Below are 27,293 nucleotides of genomic sequence, written 5' to 3' on the forward strand. Positions count from 1 at the left end.
TTTTTTTTTTTTCCTTTACAAAGAAATACTGTAAACTGAAGTTTGGAATATCTCGTCATACCACAACTGTTGCTTTTTGTTAGAGCTTTAATTTAATCCACCAGAAAACATTTGTATAATAATATTGGAAGCCTATGAGTAAGTATTCAAAGCCTGCAGGTGAATGCTGCGGTGCTGAGATAAAGCAACCACAACACTGGCAGGACTTAACAAAAAAAACATGGTAAATTTATCAGGTAAAAGCGGGTCAGTGATGTGGAACCTGAGTCATGTTGTTAGTGTGTGCAGCAGCTGGAGCTGACTCTCTGAACTCGCCTCAGGTCATTTGCCCGTCAAACTTCAACATCTCATCTTATGATTTTAAACTTGTCTGTGCTTGTGTTGTGTTTTAATGTCACGACATTTTCTTTTAGCATCTGAAGGGTAGAGTAGGGTCAAAAGACATTTTTCTATGCCTGCATATGTTTAACATGCCTCTAATGTGCAAAACAGCAGAGGTGACACCTGAACCAGGATAGATCACCCTGTAGAAGACAATTACAAGACTCAGTGGTCTACATTTCAACCACTTTTGGGACTTTTACTAAAATAGAAACTAGAGTACATTTTTCAAGGAGTGTAATTGTTTGGATTTAAAGGATTCAACAAACATGATAAGTTTAGAAGTTGGTGTGATACATTTGGGCAAAGTAAGTAATTATTATGTGTTTTCGTTTATGAATCTCCTGCTTATTTGTGAGGGGGAAAATTATCATTACCAGTCAATTTAATTTTTTTTTCCATAAGTGAAAACATTCAGTAACTAAATCTTTGAAGAGTCTTTACACGCATCTTCATTTAGCACTTTGAAATAACTCCTCATTCAAACCCTGAAAGAATTAGAATTAATCCTTTCAGTAAAATGAGAGTCAGTATAAACACACATTTCTGTGCAAATTAGAGTTGCACAATTCTGCACAATTTTACTTTTGTGTTTGAGCTTATTTGAAAGATGCACAAATGCACAAAACTAGAGCATATTTTTCTAACAAGAAAACCAAGGGAGCATAAAATAAAGCTAATCTTACGTTCCTATGAAGGAGGTATTGTGGCTGTTAGAAGCTTTCAACTCTTAAAACATTAAAGGCACAAGCACTTCATTATTCTCCGTGCACTGAACGCATCACTTCATTTAAACACAAAAACAGTCTGAAAGTATGCTTATAAAGTGAAACTGCCAATCTTTAAAAAGATACTGGCAAATGTTCATCGTTTCCTTGGATTGTTTTTTTTTTGTTGTTGTTTTTTTGTTTTTTTTTGCAGAACACAAAATTATAGAATGCTATTAAAGAGAAGCACAATTGCTTCCTTTCTCATTCAACATGAGAGGACCTTGTGCCTGCTTGTTTTATTTAATAGCATCGATGGACAACAAATTAAATCACTCCTGGCACTCACTTTGAATCCTTCTCTGCTTCTAGAGCTACCTTTCATTCATTTACAGCCACACGTATTAGTAATCGCCCCAAAAGAGAAACAATTATTCACAACAACAAATCAAATCAAACTCGTAAAATAGTCCATGTGGACAAAAATTATACAGCCCCATTTGTCTTGTAAACGATTTTCATGCCCTTTTTTTGTTCTCTCATGATGGTTCATTGTGTCTTTTGCATGCGTCCTTTGAAAGTGCTGAGTGTCCTCCTGAGCTGGTCGTTGGGTTTTATGACACGCATTAATGGGCTGGAACAGATCTGCCTTTTCTGGCACAAAGTGACAAAAAAAAATCTGCTGAAGCATTCAGCTCACTGTTACATATTTATTATAAATAACCATGAAATTTATGAGGAGTAAAAAAGACTTAGAGGACTGTGTAGATTTTTAGAGAAAAGAGTCCAAGAAGGGCAGAGGAGGAATGCTAATAATGGTCACCTTGGGAACGTGGGAGGCAAGAGTGAGAAATGGGAGAACTTTAACTCTAAATGGAGATGTCAGCTGAGGGGATGTAGGCTTGATGGATCTTTGCCATGCCCTTTTATATTCCCTAGCACTGTAGAAACAATGTTTGGTGTCTGTACTTTGGCTTTCTCTCTACATCAGTATCAGCCTTAAGCCTCAGCTATGCTAATTTGTACTAACTAGCATTGTAAAGAAATATGAATGTTGCTGTTATTAAAAGTAGTTTTAATAGTGTTACAAAGAAAATTTAATAGAACTACAAGTCACTGGTCTTAGTATTAGACCAGTGACTTTAATAATACCACAGTGGAGTTAAACATCCCCTGTATCGGAGAGGAACCAGCTGAACTGAAGATGTCTATCGCCCCCTTGTGGTGAACAGAATATCGCTATCTAAAATGATAGACATTCAGCCTGCCAGTGATGGTTAATCATTTGATTAGATAACTTTAAGAAAAAGACATTATCAACTTAGATATACACAGAGAGAGAGAGAGAGAGAGAGAGAGCACTTAGTGTGACACTTTTTTTTCCCACTTTTGTTTACTTATTTATTTTTCTCCAACAGAAGCTGGTGAGCAGAAAATGTAAATTTTCAGCTTCCCCACAAGAAAAAACAGTTGATATCCGGCAACTTACTGATTTTTCTGTGCTCCAAGTTGACCTGAGTCAAATAATGGTTCATTACCAGGCCTATGGAGAGTTACAGGACATACTGAATTCCCCCATTTCTGTCAGGTGTGCTGCAAAACAGATGCATCTAAGGTAGTCTAGACCAAGATTATTTACACCAGAAAATCATTGTAAATGATTTACAATAAAGTGCCGTGCAATACTGAGCTTACATTTATTCTTCAAAAAATTTGCATTTGTGGCAATTTGCACCAGTGTTAGCAAGATGCCTTTAAAAAATGTGAAAAGGCCTTGAGGAGGACGATGATGACAATGATTATGAAGCATTGGCTTTCTCAGCTTTTCACAACATTTGAGCCATCTGGCGCCACATCTGTTGAATAAATCAGACAACTTATCAGGAAAGGAATTGTCTACTTCCACAGCTCTAATTCATCATTTGATACAATGTCCAGATGACTGAAGGTGCCACATTCATCTGTTTAAACAGTGGAAACTATAAACGTAGCTGGAATGTCAGGCCGGATGTTTCGGGACGGGACCATTCTGTGTCACAAAGATGAACATGTTCATGTGCTAAATGTGCACATTGACCCCAAACTAAAGCAAAAGAGCTTGTGGAGATGCTTTCCAAAGCTGTTGAGAGAGCATCATTATTCACGGAGAAACTACTCCTGTGCTAAAAATTGATTGTAAGGATCGCTTATTGAAGAAATAGCCATAGCTCCAAAAGCTGCATAAAAACCCAGGTCACAGCTTGTAATTGCACTCTGAGATGTATTTTTTGGAGACATGAGATGCAAAAACTAAAAATGTTTTGGTCAAAGTGACTGTTATATTTGGAGGAAAAAATGAGCAAGCCTGAAAACACCGACCCCTCTCAGAAATCCTGGTGCGGCTTTATCATACTTTCCATCTCAGGACTTTTTCAGGACCTGGTATTATCTGTCTCCTCATGCGCTGGACTCCATTACTTTAGATTTAATGTCTCCATTCTTTGCCTATAATATCTTCCAAACAAACCCCAAAGTCTTCTTGTGTGGCCAGACACAACACTACCAAACACCAAAGAAGTGTATGTCCATAAAAAAAAATTAAAAATAATCATCCAAAAACGTTCTTTTGGTTTCATTCTGGCACTTAGAAAAGAAAAAAAAATGAAAAGCGGTAATTAATGACAGGTTCAAGAGTTAACGAGTTTGCAATATTTTGCTATGTAAACGCCATTCTCTTCCACCAGAGGGCGGTACAACTCCTTGCTCTACTCAGGTGCCAATTTAACGACCAAGGAAGGCTTTTCAGGCACGACTGACTGCTATTAGGATGAAACAGACACTCATAGCTATTGGGGGAAATCTTTGTGTGCGTATTTCTTCATTTATTTCAAGAACATCGAACTTTGTGTTCAACCAAACAAGCCCAAACTTACACTGAGTAACTAAATTGATCGAATTGAGATTATATTTTCATCATATTTCAATAAAAATACTTCTAATAACATTTTTGCTTCTTGTGATTTTTATAATGAGAAATGCTCTGGATTAAAAAGGTTGAGAATCACTGTTCTGCGGTGTCAAAAGTTGGAGCAGCAGCTTATCTACAGCTGAGAGGGAAAGGTTAGATAAACTCATCAGGAAGGCCAGCTCTGTCCTAGGCTGCCCCTCGACCTGGTGCAGGTGATGGTAGACAGAACAACTCTAGCTAAATTAACACCACTGCTAGGTAATGTCTGTGCACGAAGCTGTTGCAGAACTGGAAAGCTCCTTCAGAGACAGACAGCTGCATCCTAGGAGCACAACGTGCCGTTATTTCAGATCCTTCTTTACTCCAACTGAATGTCATTGTAACCATCACTGCTCCCAAAAATATCAAACTTACTAATCGTCTGCATCCCAACTGTTTGTAGTTTTGTCCCTTTTATTGGCACTGTCTCTTTTATTTTCTTGTTAGTAACCTGGTGCTGCTTCTTATGCACATATATACGCACTGCGTAATTCTTTTTCCTAAATTATCCTTCTAAATTGAGCATTTTTTTAATCTGGTATGCACATTTTTATAACTGTCCAAGTATAGAGGAGTATATACTCAACTACCCAACAAAAGATGCTTTCTATCGTATTCTAATTGTATGACAAACTGGGAAATGCTTTAAAATTATATTTTATGGTTTTATTATTTTTGTCATTTCATCTCAGAAGAACCTGGTCAAGGCAAACATCTATCAAGCTTTTTTAATGTGTTAAAAAATAGCTGTACAACTATTAGTTGTACAGCTAATTTTAGTATTAGGAATACTAATACTATTAGTATTCCTGGTTAAGAAGGAATACATGTATACAGGATAGATAGATAGATAGATAGATAGATAGATAGATAGATAGATAGATAGATAGATAGATAGATAGATAGATAGATAGATAGATAGATAGATAGATAGATAGATAGATAGATAGATAGATAGATAGATAGATAGATAGATAGATAGATAGATAGATAGATAGATAGATAGATAGATAGATAGATAGATATAGATAGATAGATAGATAGATAGATAGATAGATAGATAGATAGATAGATAGATAGATAGATAGATAGATAGATAGATAGATAGATAGATAGATAGATAGATAGATAGATAGATAGATAGATAGATAGATAGATAGATAGATAGATAGATAGATAGATAGATAGATAGATAGATAGATAGATAGATAGATAGATAGATAGATAGATAGATAGATAGATAGATAGATAGATAGATAGATAGATAGATAGATAGATAGATAGATAGATAGATAGAATGTAATTTTAATAGTGACCATCATGACACACTAGTACGTATTCAAAGACAGGAAATCAAAAGTCTCCACCAGTTGATGTTTATTGCCCTGTTGGCTTCGTTTCAATAGTTTTCAGGCAGTTATTGAACTGTGGGTGTCATGGACTTGGTCCAAGGCCATTTGAGGTAAGGACAGCGCTCAAGTCTGACATCAACCATGCACTTTCCCTTCAATCCCAATCCTCTCAAGCTACGGCTTTCAAACAGCGGTATGAGTACAGACATTTAAAAAAAGACCCTGGCTGCCTTTAGAGGTAAGAAATGCAGACGGATACTTATGCTTTGTTGCATATCTCTCTGAGTTTCATTTATCTCTAGATCCATTTTGGAATCAAATAGAAATGAAATATAATAAAAAGTTTGAAAACCAGCTGCCAAATGATGCATCCAGTAACCAGGTCAACTAGTCAGAGAGAAACAAGCTAAAAACATTACTTTTCAGAGGCCTATTTTTAAAGAATTTATGCAGCAAGATTGTTCAGTGTTTGAACTGGAGCCTTTCTGCATGGGGGTGGCATGTTCTCCCCAAGCATGCATGGTGGACACCCTTCTTGCTTTGTCTCAGTCCAAACACTTCTGGCCAACCTAAATCAGTGTTCAGTATTAGAGTCAGTTTTCCATGTCTGTGTGTCTTTTTCTTTCCCTTAAAGAGATTCGCGACCTACCCAGAGAGACACAGGACAAAGAACCGTGCTCTCACATGAGGACTCCTATGGGAAATTTAAAAAGATAAAATCACCTCTCATGCATCCATGGGCGTGAAGAACATGCAAACTCTATGCAGAAAAAGCCAAGCCAGAATCTTCTTGCTACAGGTGTTAACAAGTTCCCACTTGTGCAGCCCAGATTTGCAGATGCAGGCTCAAAACAAAATGCGGAACGCTGCTTTGTGATTTTAATAATAGCTACGGAGTTGTAAATTCCTTGATTTCACATTTGTTCTCACATAAATGTACAAAGTTATCACTAATTCAAGTGTAAAATACATTTGGTGGAGTCCACTTCTAAACTTTTTAATCTATTTAAGAACAAGTAAGTTAGATTTCTTTTTTAAATTGCCTTTTTTCTCAAACACATTAATAGCCTGTCTTACACCTTGTGACTAACATTTGCGCTGAATTGTTTGAACAGATTAACAGGCATCTGTAATCTCGGACCAGTAAGATGAACCAGACTCGTGGAAATCTTTTTTTATATTTTGGCTGTTATTTTTTTATACTATTACTTCATTTTCCCACTGTGTCATACAAGAAAACTGTTTTTGTCAAAATGGCCTAAAAGTTTGGTTTGATTTAGATTGTGCAAAAATAAGTCACTTTTATAGTAGGACATGCGTAATGTTTTCAACTGCATACTACTTCTGGGAGGTTACTTTTCTTCTCTGTACTCTTAAGTCATGTTTGAAGCTGTCTTTTGAAAACGGTCTACTGCATGAAAATGCGGGGTGAGTGAGGAATGCGTGCCATTTCCATATCATCACCCTGACTTCCTTCCAGCTTCTGTTGTCAAACATCCTGTCTCCATGGGCAACAACTCAAACAAATTAACAGGCTAAATATGGAATAATGAAAAGCAGGATTCTCTTCAAAGCCAAAGCTAACATCGTGGACATTAAATACATTTTGAACACATTATGGGTTTGGAGGTGGGAGAAGGGTTGTGCATTCAAATGGAGCGGACATATTTAGACTACTCCGCTGAGAGATGTGTCTCAAGCTCCAAAATGGAAAATTATAATGTCCGTATTACGCAATATAACGCCATTGGGTTTTTTTTAACATGTTATTCAAACAAAGATTAGTTTCTTCTCTTTCCTGCTCTCTTCAAGCTGGCCGGTTTAGACAGGCCATTTGCACCGGCTGTGCCCAGTTTTCGTTGCTATGGAGATGACGTAATTCTGCAGCGCAGACAGGAACAGCGCAGCCGCGGTTGGATGGGAAGGGCGAGACGAGGGAGCTTATAACCCTGTTACAAACCCCTCCGCCATTCAGCCAGGCTCCCTCCTCGACAAAACCGAGAGGGTCAAGAGCGAACCGAGTCGCTAAAAAAAAAAAAAAAAAAAAAAAACCCTTTAAGCTTATTTTTTTCTTCCCACCTTCCTTCGTTTCTCCATCAGTTTGCATACTCCCCTCAACGCAGCAGCGACAACATGCGTGAGATTGTGCATCTTCAGGCCGGGCAGTGCGGGAACCAGATTGGAGCGAAGGTAGGGAGAGAGAGAAGAGCCAACGAACCTTTGGGGTCGGAGCGGGTTATCTACCTGTTAACAATGGTAGCCGGTTATTTATTTATTTATTTTTTTTTTATGTAACTAAATACAAGCTGGCTGCTGCTGGTCGTGACATGACAGCTGGTAAGACAGCACGCTGTCCCCAGGAAACACTAAGTAGGTCAAACACAGCGGAGAGGAAAGTGTCGTGCACAGGAGAGCCGTGAAGGCAGCGTACAATAGCATCCTTCAGGATGGGCGGTGGCAAACCGAGACATCCCCGCTGCTGTCACATGAAGCCCGTTGAATGGGCGACTGCTGTACTCGACTGGGAGCCGCACGGCAAGTGGAGAACGCGTTTGTGGGGAACATATCCACGTTAACTTTTAAATTAAAATATTAAATATTGTAATAATTAATATGCGTGGGCGTGTAACCGTGTGCGCGCGTGTAACCACAGATAGAGGGGTGTGGCTCAGACACCGAATGCACTGGAAGGATGGAGACTTGCAAATAACAGTATCACATTGATACTGTTATTTGCGGACAAATTAAAAGTAAATTATAATTTACATTGCAATGGATGAACTAAATAAATAAAAGTAAAAAATATGCATATTTTTGCAAATATGATTTGTATGAAGGACAATCTTTGATTCACGTTCAGCATTTTAAGAGGTTAGAATGAATGAACTTTACAATTGTATTTTTAAGGTTTAAATACATCTCCCACAACTGTAAAGACGAGCTGCTTGGTGGTGAAAACTAATATGAACTACAACATTTCACTCATGTATTCATTGAAGAGAAGAAGTAAAAGACCAAAATGGAGGGGAAAAAGTGGTTTTCATCAGTTTTGTGTTCTTGTTGTCTCAGAGAAAGACTCGGCAGCGATGGGAAAATGGCATATTTCTCAACTGTATATTTCTTAAAAAGAAAACATTTTCTCTTTTGCTCCAGATTTGTGTGTTTGGCTCCACCCTTCGAATGTCAGTATTATTGTCACTGTCAGCGTGAACAAACTCAAAAATCTGGCTCAATTATCAAGATGATTTGTTTATGGGTACAGATTATTTGGATCTTTTCTGAAAAGAGAAATTGTTTTCTTGAATATCAGGCAAGAAACATTAATTTTGAAGCCTTTGTGTTGCATAATTATTATTCTATATTTTTTTAGTTTTTTGTACTTGTTATAAACACAGATTCTTGTACATGCAACCTGAAGTATTGAATAAATGTTGAAGTCATTAGAGAAGATGTAAACTCCCAGTAGTAACATGGTTTCTTTCAGCATGGTGGGATGTGCAGTAATTTATTGCACCCTGTGCATTCAGGATTTATGTTTTTATTAACATGTTCATCTCATTGTAACTAATCTCTCATCTCTATCTGTTTGAAGTTCTGGGAGGTGATCAGTGATGAGCACGGCATTGATCCGACTGGAACATACCATGGGGACAGCGATCTGCAGCTGGATAGGATCAACGTCTACTACAATGAGGCTTCAGGTTTGATTACGTGATTTTGTCTCAGTATTTAAACTCTTTTTAGAAACTCTATTTTCCCCTCAGAAAAAAAACCCAATAGCATATCTGTTCCAGGTGGAAAGTACGTGCCAAGGGCCATCTTAGTAGATCTGGAACCTGGCACCATGGACTCTGTCCGCTCTGGCCCTTTCGGACAGATCTTCAGGCCAGACAACTTTGTCTTTGGTATGTAACTCAGAGAGTGCTCTTTAATTTTCTCTATCAAATCAAAACTACTTTTCATAATGCATAACAAAGCAAGACAGAATTTATATGGGATTAGCATAAAAAATGATTAATATGGGAGATACTTGAAATCCCAAATGGATAAAAACACAGATAAAACATAAAGTGGAGGTGTGTAGCAAAACATTGACCTTACAAGATGATGTGCAATATTTGGTTCATAGAAGCAAGACTCAACTTTTAAGAAAACGGAAACATCCTTCTTTTTCTTGTTTTTGTTTTCTGTTGGGGACAAATTATTTTATACTTCAAAATAAAGGCTTCCACATACTGTGTGTAGCCAGAGTCGTGTGGACACTGCGCACTGTTCGCAGGCAGTTCAGATTTCATAGTTTACCTACATTCCTCACGACAAATTCCTTAATTTCCTTCAATCTGAATAGATGCTAGCAAGTTAGATGAGCTAGTTGGGCATCTAGCCCCACTTCTTATCCACCAGGGCAGACACCACACACCTGTGGCGGTCTGCCTGATGTGCGTACTTGTGGCTGGTTGCGCTGACTCTCAACTTTCACTGTTTTGAGCTCGGTGTCGCACACACAAAACAGATCAATGTGAGCATCATTTGAGAAAGCACTATTTTCCTTTTTCCAGAAAATATTGTGGTGTTTTAATATTGCAAGAGCTTGCAAAGTATGTTGTCATAGCAACAGTTCAGCGCTATAATCCTGACATTACAGGCCAGAGTGGAGCAGGTAACAACTGGGCAAAGGGCCACTACACAGAGGGAGCTGAGTTGGTGGACTCAGTCCTGGACGTTGTGAGGAAGGAGGCCGAGAGCTGCGACTGCCTTCAGGGCTTCCAGCTCACGCACTCCCTGGGCGGGGGTACCGGCTCCGGCATGGGAACCCTGCTCATCAGCAAAATCCGGGAGGAGTACCCCGACCGTATCATGAACACCTTCAGTGTGGTGCCTTCTCCCAAGGTATGACGACTGGGTCAGTTTACTTCTTGGTATACTTTAGCTGCCACCCTGAACTCATGTGTTGTTTGCGCAGGTGTCAGACACTGTTGTGGAGCCCTACAACGCTACCCTCTCTGTGCACCAGCTGGTTGAGAACACTGATGAGACCTACTGCATTGACAACGAGGCCTTATACGACATCTGCTTCCGCACCCTCAAACTCACCACACCCACTTACGGAGACCTCAACCATCTGGTCTCTGCCACCATGAGCGGGGTGACGACTTGCCTGCGGTTCCCCGGCCAGCTAAACGCCGACCTCCGCAAACTAGCGGTCAACATGGTGCCCTTCCCTCGTCTGCACTTCTTCATGCCCGGCTTCGCGCCACTCACCAGCAGGGGCAGCCAGCAGTACAGAGCTCTTTCCGTGCCCGAACTCACTCAGCAGATGTTCGACGCCAAGAACATGATGGCAGCCTGCGACCCCCGCCACGGCCGCTACCTGACCGTGGCCGCCGTCTTCCGAGGGCGCATGTCCATGAAGGAAGTGGACGAGCAGATGCTGAACGTGCAGAACAAAAACAGCAGCTACTTCGTGGAGTGGATCCCCAACAACGTCAAGACAGCCGTGTGCGACATCCCACCCCGCGGGCTCAAGATGGCCGCCACCTTCATCGGCAACAGCACGGCCATCCAGGAGCTGTTCAAGCGCATCTCCGAGCAGTTCACCGCCATGTTCCGGCGCAAGGCCTTCCTCCACTGGTACACCGGAGAGGGCATGGATGAGATGGAGTTCACTGAGGCGGAGAGCAACATGAACGACTTGGTGTCCGAGTACCAGCAGTACCAGGACGCCACAGCCGAGGAGGGAGAGTTTGAGGAGGAAGGAGAGGAGGAAGTCGCCTAAGGCTAACAGTCACTCATATTTCTCATTGGCACTCATACATCCGGTTAGCCAAGTCCTACTCTGCTCTTTTCTTTTAGTTTTTACTTTTCCTTCCTGTCTTGTCCTTTTCCTGCTCTCTTATTCATGTCATCTCTTCCCTGCCTCTTCAGTTTCTAGTCGTCACCTTTTTTCTTCTTCTGGCAGAGTTGAATTCACACACTAAAAACATAGCTGACCTTTGTAGCGGTAACAACGGCTACATTCACACAGCAGGTCGTGATGCTCAATTCCAATTTTTTTGCTAAAATACAATTTATTTATTTATTTTTTTGTGCGGCTGTTCTTACTAATTAAATGCAATGGCACAATGTGAACGTGTATGACCCCAAAGTAAGCCCACTGCGCAGAAGAACGTTGACATCATGTAGCAGCGAACTCTCTACTGAAGTAATAGTGTATTTATCGATCTTAAAGCTTATTCAGTAATGGGAATCAACAGTATCGTAACAAGATACCAATAAAAAGAAAGTACAACTAACAGCGATGGCCTTTGGCGGATCATCGATTGCAACGTCTGTAGCGAAGTCTGTTTGGATGTTTAGTCAGAGCCAGGAGTGGCGATATGGTGATGTGAGGTGCTTTCTTGATGCAGACTTACGTCATAATCATAATTTTCAGCCATTGTTTGCATCTGGTGCAGAGTTATGACACATGTCTCACATCAAGGATGTAAATGTAGGATTAAATGCGACACGACTGTTCAGACTGCAGATCCTTTGAAACAATCGGATACATATGGAGGTGGCACAGATTGGCTTTTTAGAGATAGAAAAAATCGGAACGGGCGAAAAACTGCGGATTTGGGTCACATTTGCCTGCTGTGTGAACTTAGCCAAAGACGTGTGCAAGTGATTTCTTGTCAGTAGCATTTTGTTCATTGCCATCATCGCCAGATAATCTTTCACACTGGGCCCAGTTTGAGCACTTGTCTGATTTGGCATTGGTTGAAATAAATATATTATTAAACAAGTCTTTGTCTGTGGGATCACTTCTGTAGCTTGAGGTTCAGCTTGAAGATATTTTTCATCAAATATTTTTGATTTATTGTTAAAATTGCCTTTGTTTGAATTCCCTTTCAGTTTTCATCTTGGATGACAAAAAAACTTGTCAAAATGGAGACCTCTACTTTTCAAATGCCTTCGAGTGACACCAGGGGGCAGCAAAGGGTCTGTGTGCAAAGTGCCTTTCTGATCAGGATGTGGATTGCTTTGCCTCTTTGCAGCTGGTGTACATGCAGTGTTTATCTAACTTTTATTTACTTGAACAATAGCGGGGAAACCTAGTCAACTGTTCTCAATAATGATGCGTTAACTAACATAAGCGTGTGCGTGACTGCACAAATCAAGTAAAACCGGATTCTCACCGACGGATCTGCTGATGTCAGAACTCTAAAACTACATTAAGCCTCCATGCTCTGAGCTGTTCTGTTATTTAGAGATTCACCACACAAGCAAGCAGCAGGAGATATCAGCGAAGTGGGTCATTTTAATTTTGAGGAAGATGTCATCTTTCGATCTTATGAACTCTTTTAAATTTAAACACAAAATAACAATGAGTTACGAGAAGTTCACATCTCAGAGGCTGTCTCATCACGCACGTCATTTACACATTGACAAGAACATATTCAGATAGATCAGGAAGTGTTTCGTCACTCTGGCGCTGACTGAGCAGACTGCTGCTTCTGCTGGCGGTCTGCCCTCATCTGTAACGGCGCCTCATCAGAGCTATGGCACTCGTCTAGCCGAGCACTGAGGGCCCTCATCTCCTCCAGGACTAACACATGGAAACAGTCACATTCAGGCAGGATGGGCTCCAGACTGAAGTAAGTTAGTTCACTCATGATTTTTGTCGACCTCCATCATTTTCTCTCTGCCTCTCACTCAGTTCTTGTGGTTTTTAAGAACTTCCTCTCACAAAACTGCACAGGAAGTTTAATGCAGCAACTCTTCTGCCCTTGTATTTGCTGCCATAGACATGACAGTGGACTTATTCTTATGTCTCTATTAAGCAGATTTTATTTACTAAATTTGACATGCGTTGATCTGTATATTAAGCCTATCATGAGCAGAAAAACACGTCTTTGCCTGTAATAACACAGATATTTTATATTGCTCGCAATCAGATTCAGTTTGGAGTAAACGTCTAATTACTTTTTTGTATTATTATTAATTTCTGAATTAATGCGAACACACATGTCAAACTCTAACAGAAATCTCTCGCGTTTGGTGTTCATGTGCTTCCTGTCAGACAAAACCCCGAGCGAACTTTCAACTGGTTCTTTGAAGCAACATGCCCTGTAGCCACAGACAAAGGTGAGGAGAGTCGTAGCTTCTGGATCCACACACACACCCAACCAGAATGATTCACACATGTTTGGGTCGGTTCTGAGCACTGCTTATGTTCATCATCTTCTATATCAGATTGTTGAAGTCCACTGAAAACAAAGAAGATTGTGGGTTTGTGGTCTCTGCTTCTCAATATAGAACTTTAAGTCTCATGTAACATCTGTGTCAATTTGGTGAAGCTTCAATCTGGATGTGCTGTGGTGGCGCAGGGGTTAAGCACAACCCACATATGGAGGCCTTATTCCTCGACGCGGCCGTCGCAGGTTCGATTCCCGGCCTGGCGACCTTTGCCGCATGTCTTCCCCCTTCTCTCACTACCCACTTTCCTGTCAATTAACTATCAAATAAAGACCACTAGAGCCAATAAAAACCTTTAAAAAAGAAGTCTCAGATTTATTTTACCAGTAGAAGACATAGGTAAAATTTAACCATTTGATTTGGTCTGTTTTCATTGTCTTGGACTCTACATTGTGATTTTATTCACTACATTCCCTTTGTAATACATATATACATATAAACTGACACTGATATTTTGTCTACTACAATGAAGTTACTCATCAAATGTTTTTCTGTCACTCTATGTATCTTGGACTTGTTTTATTTCAGCATGACTCAATGGATTGCAAAACTGAATTGCACAATCTGTGAGTCATGACTCGGTCATTACTCCGGTGTTTTGACAGCGGACTTGAACATAAATTAATATTGGTACACGTGAATTGGGAGAAAATAAAACTAAACTAAACTTTCTGTATGTGAAGCTGTTTGTGCTGTTCTGACAGTCACACATTCTTCCTGTCATGTGATCAGAAGAAAACCACAAAGCCTTTTTAGTCACAAGTAAACCCAAGCAGAGCATCCTGTTAACTCTGTGAGAGCTGAAAACTGACCAGATGAGATTTCACATTCAAGATTAGTTAATAATTTTTAAAGATTTTTTTATCTAGTATAATTAATAATGCCTTTTTTTTGGCCACAGTAGAGGTGTGTCAATAAATCAATAAATTATTGATACGATTAAGTTTATATTATTTCAGTAATTCAGAAATTTGAAAAGTGAAACTTCTATAATGACTCAAGATAACATATTTCAAGTGTTTATTTATTTTAAATCTAATCATGATAACTTACAGCTAATGATTGTCCAAAATTACAAAATTAGACCAGTAGAAACACAGAAATCTTTTATACTGAAATGTGAAGTTTTGGCCATGGCAGTCAGAGGGAAAACCTGACAGCCGATCAGCTGATCGACACCCTCACCCTCAAGAGTTAATTAGACGGAAAGCGTGGTATAAACAGATGCACAAGCAACAGGTTAAAAACAGCATCAGTAGGGTTCAGAGGAAAAGCCCATTCAAGAGTTTTGGGGGAGTTTCTCGAGGCTTGGACCGCAGTGCTTCAAGAGTTACAACAGACACACGTATATGTATCCAGGAGAAGGAAGATGCATTTCTTATGTGATGTCAATCCTGAACCAGGGATGATGAAAAAAGGACAGCTCTGTAGCTTAATGAATGTAAATGAATGTGTATCTCGCTTTTCAATTAGAAAAAAAGAGAGTCAGAATTCAAGCTGCTTGAGGTCCACTGTGATGTTTCCACAGTCAGTGATGATTCAGAAAGTCGTGCCTTTTGTTTGTGCTGATTCTCAGCTGTTTACCAAGAAATATTGGAGAAGTTTGTGCTTCTCTTTACTGACAATCCCTACAGGAATGCTAATTTTATTTTCCAGAAGGACTTAGTGTCTCTTCAATGTGCTTGGGATGATTTCTTTAATGAGCATCACTGCACCTGATTGGGTCGTAAACCCAGCTGATATAAACCCCATGGATGATCTCTGAAATATTGTCAATGTCTTTTGTAGCATCATTCTCAGATAGGGTAATTAAAAATGAGTTACAGAAAAAAAAAGGGGACAGAGTTTAAAACATAAACTGATGACAGATAAACATATAACGGGAAGGAAATCTGAATTCCCATATTAAGCTAATTAAAAATTATTAAAACAAATTTCTTATTTGAATAATTATATTAAAATAATTATTTCAATAATTATAGCTGCAATAAACAGTTTGAGTCCTTATTCAAAGGAAAAGCCTGACTAAATGCATCACCTGATTTGGTTCTGGTTCCTAGAAATGAGGAGTAAACAGGTCATTGACAACCTGAAGGGTTTACTTGGTTCATATCACACTAGCAACACTGAAGTGCATTTACGACCAAGACCATTCGCTGACTTGTAGACCATCAACAATATTTCTATTATTTTACAATCAGGGAGACGGTGCAATCACTTAAGGACTGGTGTGGTATGATCCATGTTCCTGGTGTTGGTCAGGACTCTAGCAGCAGCATTATGGATAAGGTGCACCAGCTTGCTAATCTTTTCTTTTTTTTTTTTTTTTTGTAAAAACAAGCATAAACACCAGTACAATCGTCAAACCTATTGACAATAACAGCGTGCAGCAGTTATTTCGGATCCTGTTTTGACAGGACATCCTTTATTTTGGTGATGTTTTAAGGCGGTTTGGTTGATTTATTATTAGACTTGGTTAATTCCTCTAAGTTCAGGTATGACTGCATGAAAACACCTATTTTTTTATTATTAATATTCTCTGTTGTCTTTAGTTTCACAGAATCTAGATCAGTTTTGGTTTTGACTTTGCATTTTTGTGACCTAAAAGAAGATGGTGAGACCTAACACTGCAAACAAGACCAGTGTTGATGCACCCCAGGTTTGCTGAACATCTCAACAGGGGGACTGTCTCAGTGCTACTCTGCATTGATGCAGTAATTAATGGAAAAGGAGCCCTTACTAAATATTGAGTGCACATTCTCTACAGTACATCACCATACGTTTAGTTGAAAGAAAAATGCAAGTTATAAAAAACATGTATAACCGTATCTATAGAATGTTTGTGTCTGAACTGAATTAACTTTTTGCTGAAAATTTAACTTATTGAAATGCCTTTGTGTGATGTAGGCTGTTCATTCCTTTTCATAACTTTTTTTTTTTTTTACTTTGCAGATCCTGGAGTAAAGTTTCAGTTTCCAGAAGACTTCAGGGACGAGGTAGCCTTTGCTGCTCCAGGGAATGTGTTGTTTGTTGGGAATATTTTTAAAATGATCACAGTCGCTCGACTTCAGTCTTCAAACACTGGACATATTTTGTGTGGCTGTTTAAGCACCGACCTTATTTAGATCGGGGAGGGAATAAATTGAACTTTAACCCACAAGTCAAATTTAGGCTAAAACAGAAACCAAAAGTCAGGCTTTTTAAATCCATTTGATCAAAACCAACAATGTTTCAACCATTTATTGACATGTGAACATTCTCTTTTACCTTTCACTTTCTTTCACATCTTCTAATTGTTTACGATGGAGACAATGTCTACATTGCTCAGATTGTAACACCATAGACCTGAAATAGTTTCCAAAGTCGACGTGAGCGCGTGAAGCTCTTGTACTTTAACAGAACCGTCTTTGTTTGTGTCTCTCGCTCCTTATTTTGCTCATTAATTGCTTATTTTCCAGGAATCCAGTCAAACTTTGCCCAGGTTCTGCTTCCCATATGACATCCAAAGGTGAGTATAAAACTGGGAAGTGTCTGGGTTTTCGCTGCATGCCCGGTCAAACCTGGTTAACTTGATCTAAGTGTCCTCCTCTCACCACACTCGTCTGCTCAGACAGAGGGATGGGGTGGCCGTGCAGCACTTTACTTTTGTTTTGACTGACCTTGAGGGATGCCAGCGCTTTGGTTTCTGTCGCCTCACCAACAGCACACAGACGTGCCTTTGCATTCTCAGGTATGCTTTCGTCTGCATGTTTAACCTTTATTTCGTGCTCCACCTGTGTCTTTTGGACACAAAAGAAAACATGTTCTTCGAAAGATTGTCATGGAAATATTTAATTTTCTTTGTATCCCATTATTAACTTTGTACCTTACTATAAGTAACAAATATTAATTAATTTTCTGACATTTAGCCACTTAAATTGCCAGTTTCTGCAGTAAAATTTCTCTTTTGTTCTTCAGAAAAAAAAACATCAAAAGGTTTATGTTATTCCCCATCCTGTGAGTTCAAGCTAAAATTTTATGGGGGAATATTATCTTAGTCAGGAAGTATCAACTTTTTTAAACAATTTTTTATGCACAGGTTTTTGTAAATTAATGGTTCCACCTGTGTCCATTGGACTCACCAAAGAGCCTTCACATTACATATTTTTTTATGGATGTCATTGTCTTTAATATTCATAGGAAGCGTTTATGTATTTTATTCTTGCTTTTTTTTAATCGCTGAAATCTTAGTGTTAGCAATTTATCGTTTGTTGTTTTTTTTATTTGCGGGTAGAGACAGGTGGGGGTAAAATAGAAAGCATAAATGTGATCAATTAAAATGTTGTGTTAATTTGTGAAAAAGTTTCCCAAAAAAAGGTGATTATTTCATTCCATATCTTACAGATTATTAGATATAGTCACGAGGGAATCGATTATTCTTTTCAAAACCATGATTTCGTCTTGTATCAATTTCAAACAGTTATCTCCCGTGGTTCGAGGTGTTCTACAAACTTCTCAACAATTTGGCCGACTACCTCTCTAAAGGACAGGTGAGTTCTAGTTCCTAACCTCTAATCTCGACTCTCTCCACACTGTGGCATGAGCATCGCCTGAATGTGAACCGCCTCTTCAACAGATCAATGAGATCAAAGCGCTCCTGGCGACGCTCTACAAGCAGTCCATACCGCTGGCTTCCGGATCTGTCACCCTGCAGATGGTAAATCTCTTAACTAGCCGACCAGAACCCGGGAGTCGCACTTGAGTTTGAACGTGTTCTGTCAGTGGTTTTGCGTGTTGTGTTTCTTTCCTGAGGGAGAGCAGCTTTTGGTGAGCACTGAGGTGTCCCGTTCTGTTGGACACACAAAGGGACCAGAGGGGGTGAGTGCCACAGGAGTCCATGTGGCCCAGAGGCAGATCCAGCCGGGCTTGTACAGACTAACGCTGGCTGTCTGTGCTTGATGACTTCAGCTTTTTTGTGTGAACTAAAACGCTGTTGACTCAGCCCTCTAAGAGAGGACATGTCTATGCTGAACCTAACACAGTTAACCCTAGCTAGCTCTCCTAATGATCTACAGTCTGTTTAAAAACCGTGACTAATGCCTCATCATGGAAATGGTTTGTCTGAGAATTTGTTCCATTTGGCTCCAACCTACACCTTGTTGTATCATCCTTGTTTTTGTTTTTGTGTTTGAGTTTCATTCCAAAATGACAAAGCCGTCTCCAGCACCAGCAAGTGCGCATTTCTAATTCAACTCACCCACAAATTAACCCCTCATTTAAATAACTCTCATGTTTCGCATCTATGTCACAGCATGCAGTTGAATGTTGATGTAGATTTTATTGCAGCATAGATACGGTTTCTTCAGTCTGAATGCAGACTTTGCAACCGATGATGGGAAGTTTAACAAGATATGTGTGGTGCACTGTCGGGCTTTTACAGGAACAGACGATGTTAATGGTACAAAAACAGATATTTGACTCAAAGCTGTGGAAGAAAAATTGCTCAAAAGCAGCACAGTCTGCATGTGGAAGCACAATTATTGGGCTGATCATTTCGGAATAAAAATGGACAATGTTACCTTGCAGCCTTTTATTCATATATGCACCAAGATGTTAGACTACATCCACGATGCTGGAAAAAAAGTACATCCTCTCTATTTTCCTCCATTTTTCTTACTCTGGCTTTATGGTTCTTTTTTGTTTTTTTCTGGACAGATTCCATATTTTATTGCTCCAGATCCAAAGAGTCTTCCTTCTATTCCTGAAAATGTGAGTATGGTTGCTTTTGTTAATTAGCTATGACTGAGTTTGAGCTGTTTTGCAAAACCTTTTAGATTTTAGATGTGCAAATCTGATAGAGACTTACTCCAAAAGTCCTGGTGCTTCTGCAAACCTCAACTCAGCGAGGCTAAAGATAAATATATAAATGTAAACCCCACTTTTGTGGTACTCAGGGTTTTGCACTACTTTGAGTTGGGCTGTCTCATAAAATCCCAAAGAAATACAAAGTTTGTGATTGTAATTTGATCAAATGTCAGGAAATTTCTAGGGACATAAACGCCTGAACAAAACACAAACACTCCCTGTCTCTTTGGCTTTGCTAGAGAAACCTGACTGAGCTGATCGTAGCAGTAGATGTCGGGAATCTCCTTCAGCTCTATGCCAGCATGCTGTTCGAGAGGCGGATCCTCATCTTCGCCAGCAAACTCAGCACCGTAAGACTCACGTTTTCATTTCCCCTTTGTGTTGCATAAAACTAACATGTCGACAACAGCCTGGTCATACTTCAAACACATATCTCAAACAAGACTTATTTTGGAAGTGTGACTAGACCATTTCGAAACTTATATTTAAACACCATTAAAATGACATTGCTTCATTTTGTGACAAATGCGACTCTCTGTACTTGTTGATCACATGTGAAGTAGATAAGCATGCATGTATACCTTAAAGTTCTCCTCCATTTTGTGTGTGCAGCTAACATCTTGCGTACATGCAGTCAGTGCTGTTCTATACCCGATGTACTGGCAGCACATCTTCATACCTGTCCTGCCACCACATCTACTCGACTACTGCTGGTGAGAAGTCCAGACCTTCCATCCATCCATCCATCCATCCATCCATCCATCCATCCATCCATCCATCCATCCAGCCATCCATCCATCCAGCCATCCATCCATCCAGCCATCCATCCATCCATCCTAACCCCAACACTAGCGCACTGATCCGCCTACACGTACACTGCAACAACATACAATCTTAAGTGACATAATCTGCCAGTGGATATAGTAAATTTAAGTTTAAGTTAGTTTTGTCTTCTTTCAGTCTTCCTAAAATATTTGGAGTAGAAACTATACAGAACATACTTTGCAAGATTTTGTGTTTTACAAGCACAAAATAACGTGTTTGGGGGTTTTTTGCGGTTACAGTGCGCCCATGCCTTATCTGATTGGAGTCCACACCACTCTTTCGGAGGTACCCCACTAACCGAGTCGCTCACATCCCCCACCAGCTTTATTCGCAAGTTGATCAAGTTTATTCTTACTGGCTGTCTTCTCGACAACATGTTTCCCTACATCAGAGGGTGAGGAGTCGTGGGTTGGAGGAAGTGGTTATTCTGAACGTTGACACAAACACTCTGGAAACCCCCTTTGATGACCTTAAGAAGATACCTGCAGATGTGGTAAAAATACATTTATTCAGGTCTTTGTAATTTCAGCGAGTTGCTTTGCGTTAGTTGAGCATGCCAACTGTTTCAGTGACAACATTAGGCAGGTAATCAGCAGGTTTCTTGCATTTATGTGCTCAGATGTCGGGCCTGAAGGTCTGTTTAAAGCGACAGGCGGTGTCTCCTGGCTGTGGTGTTTCTCGAGCTTTCCTGAAGGCTCAAGCTCTGCTGTTTGGAGGCTACAGGGACGCCCTGCAGGGAGAAAAGGTCTGTCAGTCACTAAGATTTGCTGGAGACTTAACACCAATGTTGTCTTTGTAATTACAGAATGTATATGTTGTGTTTGCTGCTCATTCTATGTACGTCTCTCTTCACAGGAAGGTGACATTTATTTCTGTGAAGAGCTTTTTTTGGATCACAAGTCTACCAGTATGAAGCAGTTCCTGCAAAGCGCCATTCATTCGCAATTCTTCAAACAGGTAAACAGCGACCTCTGCTGGGCAGGTTTCCTGAGGCTTAAAGTGAAAAACACAACAAAATTTTGCAGTTGGTTAATTGATGAGATTATGTGACTCTGATTCAGGAGTTATTGGAAATTTGTTCCTTTGTATGTGAGCTAATCTAAAATGTATTAAGCTTTAGAAATACTGTGTGCACTGTGTTCACCGCAGTGGATAACATGAGTGCCTGTACATGTATGGATTTCGATCGCATAAAAGGCAGGAAAGTGAACTTTTGGTGTCATCCCAAACATTGCCACCTACTGGACATACAGTGGAATTTCACTAAATATGCCGGAGAACTAATTTGACAAGTAGCAGGAACACAATTCATGACAGACATGTAGAATAAAATTAATAAATAAAAATTAAATTACATTACTCATTGCCAACTAAGGTCTTCAATAATTCTTAAAAGTTTTAAAAACGATGTAATTGAAAGGAAATGGCAATTAATGATGTGCATTACTGTCTTTACTATATTATTCCTGACAACTTACAAAAAAACTTATTTCTACTATTAGACTGCAACTTTTTTGTAACCAAAGCAGTATTAAGATTACTTCAACAGAGAAATCTAGAGAGAGGCTAAGAAAATGGGAAGTATTTAATTTAAAGAAAAAGTTATGATATATCTCCACTTTGAATTATTTTGTACGTTTAATCAATATAAAATACTATTAATTAATTTGTGACATACCTATTTCAAAGTCTAGACTCATATTTTGCACCTGAGTAAACAAGATTAAAAAAAAACTCTTTCAAAAGTGTTTAAGATTTAATATTTCTTTTCACTTAAACTCAGCATTAGTCATGCTTTAGGCATGTTTAGATCTTAAATATTTAAGTATTTTGTTTTTAAATGAGACAGGAATCTCTAAAGAGATAGTTACACTATGTAAAAGCAGTACTAATTTTGAATAATTGAAAAACACACAATTTGTTTCTTTATTTGCATTTTGTTGAAAATGAAAGTTGAGAATTATTTAAATAGTCTGTGAGAAAACATTTATTGGAAGTCCAACCATCAAACTCTTCATATAAATCCTGAAGAGCTTTTTGCAGGTCTCCACTGGTATTTTAAAGATTTATCTTTTAGGGTGGAATGCCTCTTGTCATCACCCTAATCTTTAGATTCCTGGAAAAAATATTATTTTGGTCTGTTCCAAAATATTAGTATTACTTGCAGCCTGAAGAAACATGGTGGTAAAGTTAAACGATTGCTTTAAATCTAAATTCATAAACGGGTATGAATGAATAATATTGGACTAAGCTGTTAGAAATGAATACTGAGGCAGGTTTTTATAATCCATGCAGGCTAATTGTTTAAAATGATTCAGATATTTGTGTCTACGATGGTTTCAAAGCTGTTTCTCCACTTGTTTGTTTCAGTTCATCGATGATCGCTTGGATGTTCTTAACAAAGGGAAAAGACCAGATGACCTTTTTGAGGAAGAGATAACAAAGTGCGAAACAACAGCAGGTGTGTCTCTGTATGTCTTGCGGATGTCACAGACTTTTTATTTTTATGTTTTAGTCACTTTAGAAAAATTCTTTTGCGGTCACCTAATCTGACGCTTTCATAAAATCAATAACACGTATCTCCTTTTGCGGTAAAATAGTACACTGCATTTTATGATTTTTAAATTACTCGTCAGTGATTCTCTGGATGGTGGAGTGTCTATGTTTTTGACAGAGATTGGGATTTCCCTTTCATGTGAATATTTCTTTCTCATATTGTTGAATTAAAACTCTTTCATTTGGATTTTTTTTTTCTTTTTTGTAGGAAGAGGCAAATCTTATCAGCAGTTAGTTGGCAATTTAAAGGTAAGTTCATTTGACGACATCTGTTTTCTTTATTGGCCCGAAAAGTCTAACATTAATGTCTTTGTACCTCTAACAGAAAGGGGGCGGCGCTCTAATCCTGAACATGAAGACCAAAGCAAATATGAAGGTGAGTCCAGACAGACATTATGTGCTCTGTGTTGCAGGTTTCCACCTAACTTTTCATTGTTGTCTCTAACAGACTAAAGGTCTTACCAAATCCGGTTTGAAAAACTTACTGATTCACAAGGTAGGCTCGTGTTCATGTAGGCAAACGCTTTGATTCAGCCGAGTTCTGCAGGCTTCTCTTGCTTACGTCGCTCTGTGATGCAGGTCCACCATGAGGATCACAACCTCCAGAGGGGCGGATCGATGTCACACCGCCGCGTCCAGTCTGACAGCTTACAGAACCGCCTGCCGATCACACAACACTTTGGGAAAGTAAGACTGTTGTTTTTTGTTTTTTTTTTGGTTTCCAGCAAACAAATCTACATCTGAATCACGTTAAGTGTGTACAAGATAGACAGTCCTGTCTGTGCCGTCTTCCAACTGTTTTTGTTATATTTTCTTTTTCTGGTCTTGGTCTTCTACTCCGTTAGTCGCGACCTCGCCGACCTGCTCAGAAAATCAGAGACAGGGAAATCACAAGGGACACCGGAAATCTCTGGGACAGGTGGGAAATCCACTGGTGCATCATTTTCACAGTATGGTCTCCTCAAACTGTCCCCAGTTTTAAAGTCCTCCAGCCAAGGGCCAAACCTATGATTAAAAGGTCTGCTTTATTTTGTCAAAAGAGGAAAATAGGTTTCATTTAGTTTTTATTGCAAAATGAGTATGAAAGCCTATTGCAGTCATGTCTAAATTAAATTTTTATTATTATTATTATTATTATTACTGTTTTTCAGCATGTTTCTGCTCCTTGAATCATGAATACAATTTAATATCAGTGTTTGTGACGTTATTATGAAATGTCAGGACATTGGACACTGAAAGAGCAGAGCAGTAAGGAGCCCAACCTCAAAGTCTATTGAGAATCTTAGGTTATATTTTTATGAGATGTGATTTTTTTCTTCAAATAAACACCATATGTGGATGTAGGGAACATGCATTGATTATAGCAATCCAGCAAAACGGGCCAAACCTAAAACATGACATGGCCAAAAGAGGACAAACTGCTGACGTCTCTGACATATACACAGGGAAACTAGTTTTTTATCTCTTCCCTTTTTTAGGTTTTGTTTCCACTTTATGATTAGAAACACATGACAGTCTGTTGCTCTGTTTAACGAAGCCACACATAAAATAACCTAAAATGCTGTCTCTGGAAATCAAGAATAAAAAATCCGACTGATTATGATAATTTCTTAATGCAGTAGATGAAGCATTTGAACAGCTATACACCTACTACGCACATTTATATTATAATATTACCATTTCTAACTTCCATTTAGTTTCATTGATGTTATTTCTTTCATTCTCAGTGAGGAGAACTCGAGGCTCGCTGGACAGCCTGACTCCGAGACTCTGAAGGAAGAAGAAGACGAAGATGATTCGCCGTTATGTGACTCAGAAGAGATGGATCTCCTCGGGGAGATCTTTGACACTCTTAGCTCGCGCAGCTCCCACGACCGAGGCCTGTTGTATGGCACTCGCAGCCTGGATTTGTTTGGACCAGACAGCCATGACTATATCATTAAGGTAAATCAGTAAGGAAACGATCAGCACTGCCAAGCATCTACTTGGAAATCAGTTCTAATTCTCTTTTATGTGGTTGTTAGCGTGGTCCAGGCAACCCCAGCCAGGAGAGCCTGTCTCTGTCCATCAGCGGCAGCGGCAGCCTGCACAGCTGGAATCTGGAGACCACAGAGGAGCTTTCAGACCGGACAGAGGACTCGGACTGGCACGGCCTGGACACCAGCTTGCCGGAGGAGGAGGGAGCAGAATGTCTCCGGGTGGCGAGTGAGGTCACCGAGCACGAAGCGAAACAAAGGGAGGTCAGAGAAAAACGGAGGGAAACTGATGGAGAAATAAATGAGAAGCAGGAAACAACCAACAGCGATAACTTTGAGGAAGTGAAGATGGAAGAGGAGCAAAGTAAAGGAGATCACGAAAACATAGCAAGCTTTGGGGAAAACCCGCAAGAAATGACTGAAGGAAAAGAAGATGAAAGAATAAAGGACGAAAGGAAAGATGAAGGAATTCAGAGCGAGGAGGCAGCTGTGTTACAAGAGGAAGAAGGGAAAACGAATAACATGCAAGAAAATGAGACAAAAGAAGAAATGACAGAAACTCAGAAGGATACAAATAATGATTCTACAGAAACATTGAACTTAAAGTGTGTAAACAGAGAAGATCCGCTGTTGAATTCGGTGGAAAAGCCGCAGCGTGACGCTACAGTCCCACCAGAGCCTGATGATGTTACTGCTGAGTCCAAACCGCCTCCATCTGAGGAGAAAGAGAGTGATGAAACCCCAAAGAAGGAGGAGCAGGGGCCCCGCGTGACCTCACCTCCTCCCAAAGTGCTTTCCGCTGTAGCACGCTTCCAGTGTCAGTCATACAGCCAGCAGGGTTTTCAGTTCAAGTCCATTCCTAAGAACTCTGCTGAGCCTGCACTGCGATGCAGGGAAAAGGTACAGACTCCGTGTGACTTGGACACTAACAAAAACGCAGAGGCGTCCGAGGAAGAAGACCGCCCTCCAGTCAAAGTGTCTGAACTGAAGAAGAGATTTGAAGCTTGATGTAACGTCTCAGTTTTCACTGGTTGAAGGAAATAGGAAACCGTAAATATTTTTGGTTTTAGAAAGGGCTCAGGATCAAACTAAAGCGTCATTATTAACTCTGAAGGAAAAAGAAATGTTATTTATGGCATTCATTGAACTCTCTCAGGTTGGAAGTTGCTGGTTCCAGCGGTTGCTAGGATCTCCGTCCCCATTGCTTCTGTTTTCCATTTCTTTTTTAAATTGTGTGAACATTTAGGGGAATGAAAATCCATCACCTCATCTTTTCCGAGCAACATAAATTGACACGTTTTAAGTTTTAAAGTCATATACCAGACGGGCTAAAGCAGTGGTTCTTCATCCTGTTCCTCAGCGCTTGCTGTCCCTGTTCCCACATCCATCCTAATCTGCTTAATCTGGGATTGGATTGCCAGGGGCAGAAACCTAAACAGAGAAGTACAAGGTGCTCCATGGTCATCTGAGAAACATTTAGTCCTGGGTGTTCCTCAGGGTCTCCTCCTGGTGCCCAGAACATCTCACCGGGGAGGCGAGGAGGTAAGGCTGTAATTTGAATCAGGTGTGCCAAATAAGACGCGTCTAGAACATGGAGGACAGTGTGGATCAGGATTGAGAACCACTGGGCTGAAGGGACCGCTTGGATTTTTTGAGTCAAGTTCTGTGAACTTTTTAGCAAACATTTCCTTCCCTGTAAAAAGACATGATAGATTAACAGTAGAACCAATCAGCCGTGTCCCCTAAGTGGGTTAGAGGAAGGATGTGACTGAAAGTCTGCGATAGAGTCTGCATGGCTCTATAGCAGAGTTTAACGTTTTGAATTTAAATTATATGGAAACTAAAGAGGAAAAAAAAAAAATCTGGCTTTCAAGAAGTTTTCCCAGCCTTTTCCACCACATGTACCAGTGAATGATCATCAGCCTGATTGGATAAACTGTAACTTTAAGATGTTGCTTTCAGAGCGTTTGTGGCCTGGAAAAAAAAGACTTATTTGGATTTTTAAAACTTATTGTGAGAATTGGTGTTACTGCAACATCACTCAGCAGAGAAAAGTCAAACTTAAGTCTTTTGTGCAAATGTTGACTATTAATATACTGCATTGTAACCTGCATACACGATTCCATCCAATCGTTTTATTACAGGTAAGGAAACTATTAGTGATAATGGCACAAGAACCGCAAGTCAATATAGCAAAAAAAAAAAAAAAGAACCTATCCCTTTAAAAGCACTGCTTTCTATTTTTTAACTTAAATGTGAAAATACCATTTATTATAAACACATAAAGTGTATTTAGATTTGTTGAACATTAGTTTGTTTCCTGCACAAACTGACATTTTGAAAAATGACCTTTGCAGTTTTGTGGACTGTTCTCTCAGAATGTGAATAAATAGCTTTAACAAACAACGTGTCCATTGAATTTTTTGTT

General features: G+C 39.6%; 2 protein-coding genes across 3 annotated transcripts; both read left to right on the plus strand.

Annotated features, from left to right (window-relative positions):
• The first annotated feature begins 7,319 nt into the window (after positions 1-7,319).
• LOC122829694 (tubulin beta-4B chain-like) lies at positions 7,320-13,063 on the plus strand. Its single transcript, XM_044114449.1, has 5 exons — positions 7,320-7,616; positions 9,019-9,127; positions 9,221-9,331; positions 10,072-10,316; positions 10,390-13,063. Exons 1-5 carry the CDS (start codon positions 7,560-7,562, stop codon positions 11,200-11,202), a joined length of 1,335 nt encoding a protein of 444 aa, XP_043970384.1. The 5' UTR covers positions 7,320-7,559; the 3' UTR covers positions 11,203-13,063.
• dennd1c (DENN domain containing 1C) lies at positions 12,932-27,268 on the plus strand. 2 transcript variants are annotated; one of them, XM_044114447.1, is made up of 23 exons: positions 12,932-13,063; positions 13,489-13,553; positions 16,617-16,660; positions 17,123-17,172; positions 17,275-17,394; positions 18,124-18,193; positions 18,280-18,360; positions 18,456-18,521; positions 19,359-19,412; positions 19,748-19,858; positions 20,121-20,221; positions 20,573-20,618; positions 20,725-20,826; positions 20,953-21,078; positions 21,189-21,290; positions 22,704-22,794; positions 23,098-23,138; positions 23,215-23,265; positions 23,338-23,385; positions 23,469-23,576; positions 23,735-23,808; positions 24,617-24,833; positions 24,914-27,268. In XM_044114447.1, exons 1-23 carry the CDS (start codon positions 13,047-13,049, stop codon positions 25,871-25,873), a joined length of 2,745 nt encoding a protein of 914 aa, XP_043970382.1. In that variant the 5' UTR covers positions 12,932-13,046; the 3' UTR covers positions 25,874-27,268. The 2 variants fall into 2 exon arrangements, with proteins under 2 accessions (XP_043970382.1, XP_043970383.1); XM_044114448.1 differs by lacking the exon at positions 18,456-18,521.
• Positions 27,269-27,293: the final 25 nt, after the last annotated feature.

The sequence above is a fragment of the Gambusia affinis genome, linkage group LG04, assembly GCF_019740435.1.
Source record: "Gambusia affinis linkage group LG04, SWU_Gaff_1.0, whole genome shotgun sequence".
Taxonomy (NCBI): domain Eukaryota; kingdom Metazoa; phylum Chordata; class Actinopteri; order Cyprinodontiformes; family Poeciliidae; genus Gambusia; species Gambusia affinis.

Excerpts from the sequence above, each read along its gene's own strand:
- LOC122829694 (XM_044114449.1), top strand. The coding sequence starts at position 7,560 with ATGCGTGAGATTGTGCATCTTCAGGCCGGGCAGTGCGGGAACCAGATT. Across the intron at positions 9,128-9,220 it reads CTACTACAATGAGGCTTCAG|GTGGAAAGTACGTGCCAAGG; the intron begins GTTTGATTACGT and ends TATCTGTTCCAG. Across the intron at positions 9,332-10,071 it reads GCCAGACAACTTTGTCTTTG|GCCAGAGTGGAGCAGGTAAC; the intron begins GTATGTAACTCA and ends CTGACATTACAG.
- dennd1c (XM_044114447.1), top strand. Across the intron at positions 19,413-19,747 it reads TTCCTTCTATTCCTGAAAAT|AGAAACCTGACTGAGCTGAT; the intron begins GTGAGTATGGTT and ends TGGCTTTGCTAG. Across the intron at positions 23,266-23,337 it reads AGACCAAAGCAAATATGAAG|ACTAAAGGTCTTACCAAATC; the intron begins GTGAGTCCAGAC and ends TGTCTCTAACAG.